The 14,499-nt window shown below is 42.8% G+C and overlaps 1 protein-coding gene across 1 annotated transcript in view; it reads left to right on the forward strand.

Moving 5' to 3' along the window:
• LOC108800266 (RNA exonuclease 1 homolog) overlaps positions 1-14,499 on the forward strand; it is a gene marked incomplete at its 5' end in the record, with an annotated part of 86,048 nt that overhangs the window by 18,576 nt on the left and 52,973 nt on the right. The window contains 3 exons of the mRNA XM_018572237.1: positions 5,728-5,865; positions 6,072-6,185; positions 6,528-6,601. Of these exons, the coding sequence (XP_018427739.1) occupies positions 5,728-5,865; positions 6,072-6,185; positions 6,528-6,601 (326 nt within the window). The remainder of the gene's footprint in view (positions 1-5,727; positions 5,866-6,071; positions 6,186-6,527; positions 6,602-14,499) is intronic.

A 14,499-nucleotide genomic window follows, 5' to 3' on the forward strand; every position in this document is an offset into this window, starting at 1 on the left:
CCCTAAGAGCCGAAAGAGCAGCCTGTCTAGTAGGGGTGTCGAGGGTAAAGTAGGAAGGCCTAGACAGTTGGTGGTAACAGGCAATTATATAATTCAGAGGACTAATTGAATAGTTTGTTGTCCAGATCGTCTCAACCTAATGCTGTCTCTCTGGTGCCAGGGTTCACCATGTGGAGGACTGTGTAGACAAATTACTAGGAGAGGCTAGGTGTGACCAAACTGTCTTGGTCCTTGTTGAGACCAGTGATGAAATAAATGGAAAATGGAGGATCCTTAAAATCAATTTAGAGAACTATGCTCAAGTTACATAGTATTTGAGGTTGAATAAAGACACAGGTCCATAGAGTTCAACCTTGTGTAGGTGTGTGTGCAGTGCCTCCGTGTGTTTTATGTGAGTCCCTGTGTGGTCCTAGGTTTTAAAAGTACCTGTACCCCTGTAATGGTCTCTGAGGAAGGTATCTAATTGATTCAATACTCTCTGCTGATACCACTGCTTGTGGCAGAGAGTTCCAAAATGTAACCACTCTGACTGAGAAGAAGTCCTTACGCCCTTTGTGGTTAAATCTTTTCTCTACCAATTTTAAGTGGTCGCCTCTAGTCCTTGTTAGGGAGTTTACTGTAAAAAGTTTATTGCTGATGTTGCCATCCCCACCAAACGTTTTGTATATTAAAATCATGTCCCCTCTTAATCGCCTCACTTCAAGCATGAACAAGTCCAATTTTAGCAACCTTGTCTCATAGCTTTGGTCCTCCAGCCCCTTAAAGGAGAACTATGAGGTGAGTGCTTTTCACTCACTTCATAGTTCTAGCCGACCTGTGACAATGAGACTGTCACAGGTCGGCTCAGTAGATCGGGAGGTGAGTGAACAGTTACCGGGGTTCGCTCACCTCTCGATCCTGTCACGGCTCTCTGCCGTGACAGGGGAGGGGCTGGATTCCCCCCTCCGATCCGCCAGCGCTGACTGGCGGAACGGACAGAGGAGGGGGCGGGTACAGCTGGTTCTGCCTCTAGATAGGCAGAGCCAGCTGTCAGTCACGCAGCTGGGCGGATCCCGGCACAATTGTCGGGATCCGCTTCAGCTGCGGCGTCTCAGTATACCGCGAGCTGTAGCTCGCGGTATACTGAGCCTAGGGTGACGGGAGGACGCTAGTTTGTGTCCTCCCGTTACCCTAAGGAGAACTATGGGGAAAAGACTTAATCCCAAGTGGCAAAATTATCGCTTTGTCTCCATTACATTCCCTTTTTAATACAAGACAGTACTCTCCTAGCCTTGTTTGCCGCAGCCTGGCATTGAAAGCTATTATTCAATGTGTGGTCTACAATGCCCCCCAGACCTTTTTCCATTTCTGACTTCCCTAATGGAGTTCCCATTAATACGTATTCCACTTGCCTGTTTTTAACCCCAAAATGCATTACTTTACATTTATCAACATTAAACCTCATCTGCCAAATGGATGCCCACTCCCCTATTTTATCCAGGTCCTCCTGTAATGTTATAATGTCAAAGTCCGTGTCTATTACCCTCCCAATTTTAGTGTCATCTGCAAACACAGAAACATGGCTATTACCAATATCATTAATAAACAGGTTAAACAATATGGGGCCTAGCACAGAACCCCGGGGCATGCCACTCTTGACCTTTAGACCAATCTGAAGAGCAATTTATCAATAGTTTCTGGACATGTTCCTGTAGCCAGGTCTCTATCCATGTACACAGCATTTCATCTATGCCCATCAATTTAAGCTTGTGTATTAAGTGTTTATGGGGTACCGTGTCAAATGCTTTTGCAAAATTCAGGTACACCACATCCACTGTTTTTTTTCCTTTATCCAGATCTCTACTCACCCCTTTGTAGAATTTTAGTAGTTTTTGGTCCTTCATAAATCCATGCTGATTTTCACTTCTTATACCTTTTTGTTACGAACAAAATCCCCTAAATAGTCCTTTATCATTCCCTCAAACAATTTGCATACTATCGATGTTAGACTGACTTGTCGGTAGTTCCCAGGTTGACATCTTGAGTGTTTTCTGAATATCGGTAATACCGTTGCTTTACGCCACTCACTTGGTACCCTTCCAGTCATTGAGTCATGGGAAATAAGGAATAATGGTCTTGCTATAACCCAGCCAAGCTCTTTAAGTACCCTGGGGTGCAGGTTATCTGGTCCTATTGATTTTTATTTGCATTAAGTTTATCAAGTCTTTGTTGAGCTACTGTCAATCACTGTGGTATTTTACGCACTGAGCTACTCACATTCTTATCTCCATTACACCCGTCTTTCTCCTGAGTGTATACTGAGGAGAAAAATTAATTTGATGCCTCAGCCTTCTTCCGATTTGTTTGTGATTGATCTCCCGTTTTCATCTTTTATTGGGCCTACCTGCTTTTTTTTTCTTACCTTTATACTTAAAGTGACATTAAACCCTCAGATTTTTTAACATAAAACAATACTGTAATGTGTGCCTTACTGTAATCCATGGTTGTTTCCCTTCTCTTTGCTGCTCTTCCTTTTAAATCTGTATCTGTTCCCATGCTCTGCAGAACTTCTGTTTTGCAGCAGGCTGCCTTGTCTCAGGAATGGATACACGGTGTCTGTGTATACGTTTGTATAGGCTTGTAACCTGAGCCAGCACTACAGGAAGAGGCCCTGAGCTGAAAAGGGAAGTTCTCCCCAAGCATGAGAAGACATGAGGATTTAAAAGGAAGAGCAGCAAGGAGAAGGGAAACAACCATGGATTACAGTAAGGCACACATTACAGTATTGGTTTATGTTAAAAAATCTGAGGGTTTAATGTCACTTTAAGTTGAAGGGAAGGGCCTCCAAGGTCCTTTGCCTGTGCCATGCACGACACAGGAAAGACAGCGGGAGATGATAAATCTAAATGCATGGCTAAACACCTATTGTAGGATGGAAGGATTTGGGTTACGAGAGCACTGGGCTAACTTTTCATTGGGGTGCAAGCATACTTAATATGGTTTGCCCCTAAAAGGAAAAGGGTCTGCTGTGCTAGGGTAGAGATTTATGGGAAAGTTAGAGTTGGATTTGGGGTTGGGGGTTAGAATATAATGGAGCAGACACTGAAGTGCACCCTTTTCTTGTGAAATAATGTTTAATGGAGTATAAAAAACACACAAATAAATATACTCACAAATATCACAAATAGTAAACGCTTGTAATCGACCGCATAGCAAGTAATTGATTCCTCACGCTACCAATGCTAGGTGCATAGAGTAATAAGACAGGTGAAGATTTCAGGAGACATAGGAATTTGATACCAGCATCAACAATTGGCGATTACAGTACCATTTGTACTACACCGAAAGATATGGTAAATACAAGTGCGAAATGCAGCAGTGGTTTGCATTGTTTACCAATGAGAGAAGTCTGCCAAGCAAGATGGTAGAGTTGCACCAAAGCTATCGAGGGGAGCACTATGATATAATTGGTATTGCTGGATCTTGACTTTGTTCTTCACATGATTAGGCTGTTAATATTCCTAGCTATACTCCCTTTCAGAGAGACCGGGTAAAACAAAAAAAGTGGCGGCATCTGTCTCTATGTGAGAAGTGATGTAAAAGTGTGTGAAAGAAGACCTTGTTGATGGAGGGTATGATGATGCTGAGGCATTATGGGTGACGTTACCTATTGGTTTGCATACTGCAAAGGTAATTATTGGCGTTTTACAGGCCCCTCAGTGTTAATAAGGAGGAACAGGCTTGGCCCCTTACACAGATAGAGCTGCAATGGCTGGGAAAGTGGTAATGATGGGGGAATTTTAACTACCCTATAACTGACTTGTGTATTGGCAATGCTGGAACAGTACTGTCTTACAATTAGGGATCCACCAATATCTGTGCCGAAACTGAGCATTTTCACCAGTACTCGTACTGGTGAAAATACCCCGATACTAAGCGCAGATAGCGGCGTTTTACATTTTTAAACGCAAGCAGCTGCTTTAAGGTCCCACTCTTGCTGGGGACCTCACAGCAAGAGTGGGACCTTAAAGCACCTTCTGGGGGACCTGGCTGCGCTTCTTACAGCAACGGCTGCACATCTACTCCTCCTCTTTCCTGTGGATCCCTGGTGAGACACCTCACAGCGATTCCTAACACCCGGCACAGCCCACCCTGACAGCCCGTACAGCCCACCTGAGACCCTGGAGACATCAGGCTGCCACCCCGGAGCAACATAGAGTATGTAGCTTTATATCATTCTGCATTGCTGTATAATATATTGCTGGGTATTGTAGCTCCTCTACAGCTTGGTGTCAGTGGCAGAACTACCAGGGTTGCTGCGACCGGGCCCTGGCACTCCACCACTTAAACATTCAGTCTGTAAATGGGCAGAAACTGGTTTAAAGACTGTATTTAGAGAGTAGTGATTAATGATTTATACTCTGAACGGTCTAAGGTTGTTAGTGGTGTATGCCAAGGGACAATGTTGCGACCCTTACTGTTTAACCTAGTTATAAATGATAAGGAGCTTAGGATTGATAGAACACCATTTCTGTGTTCGCAGATGACACAAAGCTATTTAGTAGAGTAAAGTCCTTACAAAATTTCTCCTGATTTACAAGCCTGTGTTCACTGAATGTACTGGTTAATTGGGCAACTATGTGGCAAAAATAAGTTTAATGTTGATAAATGTAAAGTTATGCATTTGGGGGCTAAAAACATGCAAGCATCATACACAGTAGCGGGAAGTTCAATTGGGGGAGTCAATAATTGAGACTTATCTGGGTGTTCTAGTATGGTACAGATTCAATAATAGCATACTTAAAAAAGGGATAGACTCCAGAGAACAAGAGAGACATGATCTTGACCCTGTACAAAGCATTAGCAACCTAGAGGTCTTGCTAATGCAGTTCTGTTTTAGGTATGTTTTAGGATGTTGGCTGTGCAGAGAAGAACTAAACTGATAAGGCACAGAGGACTTCAGCTATGAGGAAAGATTAGCTGAAGTGAAAGGGCGGTAGAAAGGGGGGTATTGAGAGGGAGGAAAAGTGGTTTTAATACCTTTTTTATATTAAAAAAGTCTTCTTCACCAAGTTGTGAAAATGTGGAATAGAGTCCCTAAGTAACTAGCCAGCTCAGCAGATTAAAAAATAAATAAATCTGGATGCATTCCTAATTGCACAGAATAGAATGGCTATTAACAATAATAAGTACTTATATCAGAAATTGTTGATCCAAGGTTTCATACTCGCCCGAAGCTCCGAGCTGGCAGGCTGTCACTGCGCTCCCTCCAGCCTGCCGCCTCCTAAGCTGCAGTAATGGAATCTTCATCAGCGTCCTCACGTCTATACACAGTGCATAGAACATGATGATTTACAGAACCTTAGACTACTGCAGCAGAGGGGGGGAGAGGCTCCAGGGATCAGTCTAAGAACAAGCCGACTCGGAGCATGGAGTATAATTTTTTTTTATCACCTAGACAAAAACTATCCGTCAGCCCTTGTTGTGCGGGAGTAGCCCCCACTGCAAGGGTTAAGAATTTTTTTTTTTTCTGGAGTTCTTTAACCAGACAAGGTTCTAACCTTTTCTAATGCTATCCAAAACTAGAAAAATAATTTGCCAAGAATTCCAGGTAAATGCTGAAATGAAGAGTAGACTAATTGCTGGTTTGGATTATGATTGTTTGTATGCATACAATGGTTTAAAAACATATAACAGGGAAATAATTCAAACAAATAAAATGTTATCTTTATATTCCCTTGTACATAGATGTAACATTATACAAGTTGATGAAACATTATATCCTGACTCCTGAGCAGCTGAAGGAGCATGGTTATCCCTTGGCACACCCTGAGAAACCTGGGAAGGCTGTTGTTTTTACAGCAGAGGAAAAGAAAAGCCCAGCTGGTGAGTAAGCAGGACTGTTGGTCTTGGCAACCATATTGGTTAGATCTGTTCTCTGCTAGTACAGTTTAGAAAATAAAAGCAGTGTTTCAATACTATATAACAACACAATTTTCCTGCACTACATTTTCTAAAATAAGTCTGGAACAATACCAGTTAATTATATGTGTATTTTTTATTTACACTAACCTTTTCTTATAATTCAACAGCCTCCTGCCGGATATGCTGTCGATGTGGGGTAGAGTATATGGTGACACAAAGTGGAAGTTGCATACGACAAGAGGAATGTGTTCATCACTGGGGCCGTCTTAGAAGGCAGAGAGGTGCCGTCTGAATCATGAAGGGGCAGAGTGATCTGCAAACAGTGTGTGAGAATAATGGGTTCTGAAAATGCATTAATATAAGATTGTGTGTGAGCAAAATTATAAAGCTTGTTTTAAAATGAAGAATGATGTGTGAAATAAGGTTAATGGGAGATGTTATTTGGATTGTGTTTGTCTAGAAATGACTATGGTGTTGTGTTATTTGGAAAGTAGTCTGTATGATATAGCAATAGTGGATGCAAACTGTTATCGTTAGGAGACTAATACTGTATATGTTTATGTATTTATAAATATATGTAATTTGTGTGTGTGTATATAATATATTTTTGTTCTTTACTATAGCACCTGGAGGTTGGGAAACTCAGTATAGTTGCTGCTCTGGTGGAGTTGGGTCAGCTGGATGCCAAATAGCCAAGGTTAGATTACTTAAAATTTGAATATGTGAAGCAGGAATGTGAGGAAATAATATATGTATTAAATATGAACAATGTTATATTTATTCACTGTATTCTGTTTTATCTAAAAAGTATATTTTAAGTTTTTTTATAAATAAACTAAAATGCCCTGATTGCATAACCATTTACCTTTTTGTTCTGTGAAATACCCAAAAATCACACATGTCTCTTATTGAATCCAAGTGAGAATCCCCAGTGAAAGTTTTGTGAATCTTGTGTGGAAATGTTTCTAAATAGACCCATTATAAAATAATACTTTTATTTTGGAGAGTGCGGTAAAGCTGAGCATACATTGTGCAAATTTTGGAAGGTTCATCAAAAACTTGCCGAAATATGCACACCATTCCATCTGGCATCCTTTGTTCAGGAATTCGACGGAGCAGGGTGGAACATTTTTAGTTAACCAGTTGACATCCGCGGTGTTAAACCCCCTTCCCATCATCTGTTTTTGCAGGAATAACCGTTTCAGAAGAAACCTGACAGGGTCTCGGTCCACCTGTGTGTAAAGGGTCGTGTGATTTCAAAATACATATGCCTTTTGGTTGAAGGTCCCAGAGTTTGCACCATATATATGCTTTTTGTTTAAAAAAAAATTTTTTTGCTCTTTATACATTTTTATGGTCTTTATAAGTTTTAGCCACTCTACATGCACTACACTAAAGACACCCTCTACATGCTTCTGAGCCGGGCTCTTTGTGCAGCTATCCAGGCTAATCATTGGCATTGCCTTGGAGGCTGTATCAAGATCCCACTGGACCAAAGATGTCAGGGCCTACTTGGAATGTGACTTTTGGGAACTGGACTCTGCCAGTGGTGCTTCCTAGACCCTTGAGTAGTGTGTTAGCCGCAGAGTCTAGCCACAGCACAGCCTCTGGAGACTCTCTTAATAAGTACACCATTCAGCTGAGCATCAGAAGCTGCTATTCTATTGGTAACGTCCTACACCACTATTACGTCCCTATTTGGTTGGTTTCTGCAGAAAGGGCTAATTCGCTGATGAATTACTGTGTCATTAGCTTGAGTGTCTCTCATACACACTCTGCTCTATTCTTGCTTTTTTCCTCAGCGTGAGGTAGCTTTTTCTTCCATTGCTCTTATCTGCAAGTGAGACAGCATTCACACCTCGGTTTTAGTCCTTGCTGCTGCCTATAGTGACCTTGTCACGGTCGGCCATTAATCTTCTCCTGCTTAAGCAGTTGGTTGTGAGTAAACCACTGTTTTACCTGGCGTGTTCTTTTACATTGTTCCTGTTAAAAAGTACAACTTTCAAATCCTATGCACAAAGGGAGCAGTCCTGCAACTTTGGATTGCTCCTAAGGGACCTGTCACTAATGCCCTAAATCGCTGTCCCCTGCTTGAGGAATCTCACTCCTTGGAGTCTCCTATGGCTCCGTTGGGTATGGCCACCTCCTCTGCCCTATCCAGAGGGGGTTATAAGCAGCTATAGATTTTAAGGGCCAACTTGCAGTTTTGTTTGCTGACTGAACGCAGAGGCTGCAAATGTACTTCTACACCTTCACCTCCAGAGTCTTTGCCTGGAATTCCTGTAGTGTCCTCCATGCCATCTGCTGTAAATGTACTGTCTGAAGAAGGGTCTCACAGGTACATGTTAGAAGAGTTTGTTACTGAGGAGCTTCAGTCAGCTAAAAAAGCTCCAGAGCTAAAAGATACTACATCGGCTCTTATCGATGCTGTGTAATCCATATTGTAAAATGGAACAGCTTGTAGTTTCTACTAGTGCTTTTACCAGACTGGGATGTCTAAAAGGCCCCAAACTATTAAAACCTTTCCAATACACTGTAGTGCCGAAGGAAATTCCACCGCTCCAATTCCTTAGCCGCCATCAGGACTCCCCAGGTGCTGGTCTAATAGGTGCGTCTCCACCTTGGAATGTAGTAGTAACTGTATACAAACAGACCCTACTATCCTGAGAATTCCAATAATTCAGACTTTATTGAAATTCACAGCAAATCCAGTATGAGTTATAAAAGTGTATAAAGTAGCAAATACCAGCACCGCAAACCCCCAACCAGCTACAACCTCTGACATGTTTCACCCGTAGGCTTATTTATAGACCTCTATGAATAAGCCTGCAGGTGAAACATGTCAGAGGTTGTAGCTGGTTGGGGGTTTGCGGTGCTGGTATTTGCTGCTTTATACACATTTATTCACTGTTATACTGGATTTGCTGTGAATTTCAATCAAGTCTGAAGTATTCGATTTCTCTGGATAGTGCGGTCTGCTCGTATACTACTACTTTCCAATACACTGCTTAGTTCAACCTGTGCTGTATGGAGACTGGACTTCTGACAAAATATTTACTCTTGCCAAACGCTTTTTAGATTAATACACAATTAATGAGGATTTTCTTTAGAAGTAGGATGTTCCCATTGTGGATCTGGCAATATCCCACCTTTCCAAATCCTTATTTTCAATAGCAGGCCCTGCTATGCAACCTGCCATGACTGTGATGCCAATCTGTCAAACCTTCGATATCCGTCTATAGTTCCAGTGACAGTCCTTACCCGGACCCCAACCCCCTCCCCTCCCTGGGCTGGTTTATATTATCCATCTTATCTCCAAAATGAGTCTCCTGTCTCTGAACATAAGAAGATCTGTGTCTAAAATGTTGGTGGGCAGAAAAATGTAAAAACGCTTGCTGTGCATGCATTTTGATTGTACACATCTTAATGGTAGTTTGCTGGACAATTTAATAAAGGACATTATTGGTAATAACAGTTTAGAAGCCTAAGGCTGGGTTCACACCTAGGCGTATTGAATATGGGCATTTGTCGCGCGTTTTGCGTCGCGCGTTTTTACCGCGATCCGCGGTTTAAAAAAAACGTGCGGAAAACGCGCATTTCCAAGGGCTACTTGGCTGTATCCCAATCAAAACGCCCCAAAGAAGTACATGTACCTTTTCAGGCGTAGGCCGTTTTGTAGCGCGTTCAGACGGGCTGAAATACAGAAAGGTGTGAACCATACCCATAGAAAACAATGGGATTTTCAAGTTTGTACGTTTTGTAGAGCGTTCATAGAGCGTTGAACGCGCGACAAAACGTAAAGGTGTGAACAGGGCCTAAGCCTCAATCTGGCAAATCTTCTACTTCTAATCCTCCCAGCAGTGACATGGAGGTCATAGGAGGGGGCCAATGCAGGGAACCCCAGCGCACTTACAGAAGTGTCAAATGCTGAAGACATGCACAGAGACTACAGGATCCGGCATTTTTTTTTCTTTTTTTTTGTTACACCATAACCACTTCTCCCTCAAAAGATACAAGTGATCTATCCTCATTCAGCTGGTGAATGCGGCCCACTGATGTATGCCATCTAGGGCTGCAGCTAACGATTATTTTCATAATCAATTAGTTTGCCGATTATTAAGTTCGATTTAATCGGATCAAAAAAAAGGCTCCAGTGATGGACTACTAGTTTCTATTGAGATTGTAGTCCATCACGGGAGCAAGCTTGGTGCGGTGGAAGTAAAAAAAAGTGTGGTGTGCAATATAGTACATTATACAGCGGCACAGTTATACCAGCAGCTATAGAGGAACGTAGCAATAGTACATTATACTATAATGTACTATTGCTGGGATTTGTAGTCCTCTGTAGCTGGCGTTATTCTGCATTGCGCTGTATATAATGTATTATTGCTGCGATTTGTAGTCCTCTATAGCTGGTGGTATTCTGCAGTGCGCTGTATAATGATTACACGGCGAAATGCAGAATACCAGCAGCTATGGAGGAATACAACAAATGCCAGCAATAGTACAACATTGCTGGGATCCCAACTATTGCTGGGATTTGTAGTCCTCTGTAACTGCTGGTATTCTGCATTGCGTTGTATATAATGTATTATTGCTGGGATTTGTAGTCCTCTATAGCTGGTATTCTCCATTGCGCTGTATAATGCGCAATGCAGATTACCACTGACCAGTTATAGAGGAACTAATGCTGCAGCGGCGACGGCGTGCTCTGCGGTCGTGTGTCCGGCTTGTGCGGTGGTTGGGTACGCGACGTGGGCGTGGTGTCCGCGGCGTGCATAGCGTAACTCGTGTATGGAGCCGCGAACAGGCGGGCGTGAGTGGGAAATTTAAATTTTAGCCGATGAATCGACGATGGAAAACGCTGACAGCGTTTTCCATCGTCAATTTTAATCGACTTAATCTAATAATTGTTGCAGCTCTACAGAATACCAATGTATAATACACTGGCACACTGCTGAACACCAGCAGCTATAGAGGAACAACAAATCCCAGCAATAATACATTATACAGGGTGTTTAATGTATTATTGCTGGGATTTGGTGTTCCTCTATAGCTGCTAATGTTCTGCAGTGTGCCGCTTTAAAAAAAAACAGGAAACATTAAAAAGCTCCTGGCCGATCTCGACTTACCTTTAATGACGGTGTTGTCGGCGGGCAGCGACGAGTTGGGAAGCTAACTGGGAGGAGAGGGCCAGACGCATGTCCTCAGCGTGTTTGGTGGGCGTGACGTAAGCGACGTCGTGTGAGCGGGTTTATCGGCGTCACGTGAGCGGGTTTACCGGCGTAGGCGTGGCGCGAGCGGCTTAACCGACGTGGGCGTGGCGTGCAGTGGCGAGCGGGAAATTTGAATTTTAGCCGACGAATCGACGATGGAAAACGTTGACAACGTTTTCCATCGTCGATTTTAATCGACTTAATCGAATAATTGTTGCAGCTCTAATTCCATCAAGCTGGAAGCAAACATCGCCCCTACGATCAAATTGTGACTTCATAAAATTAACTAAATCAAACGCATGGAGGATCTTACCAGCTCTCTTAAGGGCTCAGCAGATACGTTTTTCTCCACCTGGTTTTACTGTATTGAATTCACCATTACTCCGGAATACAGTCACCTTATGGAGTCTTAATGCCTAATGCCGAAAGTCCATGGTCCCATCGCACTCCTGACCGCCAAATCCCTTAGAAAAGCGGGTGCTGCCGTAGTCAACGGGTGGCATCCGTTATAATCACAAGTAAAGATAAAGACACTGGCAGATTGCCTGAGGAAGGGGATCCTCTGTGACCCCAAAACGTTTGTTGCTATTTACTATGCTGCACCTCAATAAATAGAAGTTTGCTTATGAATTTGGATTGCCGGTGTCTTTATCTTTATTTAATGCATAATGCTGCCAATTTCATGACTATACACTAACGTTTTTCTTTGGCTTTCTGAGCTTGCCAGTCTTGAAAATAGGTGCCCATTTGTCTTAATTTATTAGTTTCCCACAGGGAGTACATTTTCATATCTTCGTTATGGCTTGTGTATGTTATGTGTATTTGTTTACTCTTTCATGCCTGTTTTTTTCTGGCGTCTTGTACTTTGTTGTATATAAGAAAAGTTTTGGTAAATACAGAATTTATGAATGGACACCCGCACTTTCCAAAGCATTTGTTGGCGTTTGCCAACAGATGGTCAGAAATCAACTTGAATGCTTAGGTAAGAGACATGGTTTCAAGGGGCTCTCTGCTTCCACCCTGCTTCATGTTGTCCAACCTGGCTCTGCACAGACTAACTGACATCCATTTTGCCCTAGCAGCTGTGTCTGAGCTGGTGGTTTTATCCTGTAAAGAACTCTTTTTGGTTTTACACAATTGTATTGAGGCCTAGAGCCTTCTTTTCTTCCTAGTTTCAGCCTTTCACCTCAACCAGGACATTGTTCTTCCATCCCTCTGCCCAGCTCCAGTACATCAAAAGGAGATTTCCTGTCATGCCTTGGATGTGGTTTATGCTTGTAGGGGTTTACCTCTCAGCCTCTGCTTCCATCTTTGTGTCAGTCCTATTGATAACTGCAGAGGAGAACCATTTTCTTGCTCTTCCATTTCTCAGTGGCTCAGACAGATTATTCTTCAAGTTTATGAACTTCAGGTCAGAGTTCCACCTTTCCCTATTAAGGCTCTCGCTACTTAGTCTGTGAGTGCCTCTTGGGCTTTTAGGCATCAGGCCCCTGTTTACCAGATTTGCAATGCTGCCACTTGGTCCTCTGCTCATACATTTTCTATGTTTTACCAGGTGGAGGCAGTTCTTTGAGCTTTTTTGTTTGCCAATATCTAAATCCTACTGTAGACAGCAGTATAACCCAATCATATTACTCATCCTGCGTCTATTAATGAACATATTACTATTAATAATCAAGAAACAACATTTTAAGCGAGGTTCAAAAATACAGTTTTTTTTTTTAAATTTACACTTTTTTAAATGCAGCACTGAGGGCTCGTTCACACTAGCTCGCCCCCTAAAATGCTTCATTTCTGCAGACAAGCTAGTGTGTTTTGATAGCTCCTGTAGTGTGCGTTGTATCGTAGACCACAGTAGCTGTTGGTTTGCATTTTTTTTTTCTTTGTTGTCCCAATTTGGCTTAAGAAGTGGAAATCAAGACTGGATTCACACTGTTTTCTGTGCATGCAGAATGTGTGGTAATGCACATGCATATGGGTGAAGAGGCCCATATAGTTTACCTTACCTTTTCCTTTTAAACTATGTTGTATAGATGTGAAATGGCTACATAGGAAATAATAGGATTTCTTCTTGCAATGCATCTCCATGGAGTAAAATGTATAAAAATAGACATTCAAGGAAATGACTGTTTATAAGGATTAAGTAGGCTTCCCCTGGCCCTTCTCATCCTTTTTGAATAATGATGATCAGACTGCAAATCCAGTAGAAAGAGGGGATTTTTTCCCCCCTCTTACTTTACCTTTGAAAATTTAGCCAAATAATTTTTTTTCATCAGACAATGACACCTGGTTCTGGAAGACCTCTCCAGGGGTGGATGTACCGGCGGTCCAAGGCTGGGGGGGCCCATTGAGATCCTCTCCTGGGATACCGCAGGATTGTAGGCAGGGGCGGACTGGGCCGGGGGGCGATCACTTGTGTTAAAGCTCCCCTCTCGGCTGTTCTGTAGCTGCAGGGGAAGAGAAGAATCAGTTCGGGTGCCTTTGCTAACTGCCCGCGTCACTGATCGGACTCTTTGGCGGCCACCTGCAGCTTCCGTAGCCCATTTCAGCTGCTATAGGCTAGGAGGGGACTGCGCAGCACCACCATTGGCCGGCTGTATACTTCAGGAGAGCGGGTCCTGAAGTGCGAGGGCAAAAGGAGGCGGCTGCAGTCTTCTCCACAGAACATGCAGGAAACATCGGTGCTCCCTCTCATCACTACCACCTGGAGAGGAAGAGGGCATGAGGTCAGAGCACTGGAATTAGATAAACTGTGTGCACTGTAAGTTCCTGTTCTTTCTGCATTGCTGGGGTATGTAGGCCTCTTTAAATGATGGCATTCTGCATTAGAGTGTAAGCTCCTTTGAGCCAGTCACATCAGTCTCTGTACAGTCTTCTCTGTACAGCACTACGGTTAATGTCAGAGCTATATTAATGTATAATAATAGTGTGTGACTATGGGAGGACATTAGAGTGTAAGCTTCTTTAGTGCAGAGACCACCGGAGGGGTTGGGGGGCCAGTGAAATCCGCCCTTTGTTAAATTACTGAAATGTAAAAAAAAAAAAAGTTTCCCCTATATTAACCTCTTGCCGTCCGCCCGTTAAGAAAAAACGGACGGACGGCAGACCCGCATCAAAAAAGTTAAAAAAATAAGTCACAACTAAAAAAAGTAACCCCCCCCCCTTCGCTTGCGCACATATAAACGTAAATATGCGTCGCATGCGCCAGCGCGCGAAAATGACGATTGCGCTACACATGTTACATATTGAAGCGAACGTCGCAGTGAGAGCAATTATTTTAGGGCCATCAATCACTGATAACACTAAACTGATGGGCGGTAAAAGCTTTTAATGCGTCGCCTATGGCCAATTTTGGGTAATGTAGTTTTCTTGAGGTTTC

This window comes from Nanorana parkeri, unplaced genomic scaffold (genome assembly GCF_000935625.1).
Source record: "Nanorana parkeri isolate BGI_ZX_2015 unplaced genomic scaffold, ASM93562v1 scaffold1973, whole genome shotgun sequence".
In the NCBI taxonomy this organism is placed as follows: domain Eukaryota; kingdom Metazoa; phylum Chordata; class Amphibia; order Anura; family Dicroglossidae; genus Nanorana; species Nanorana parkeri.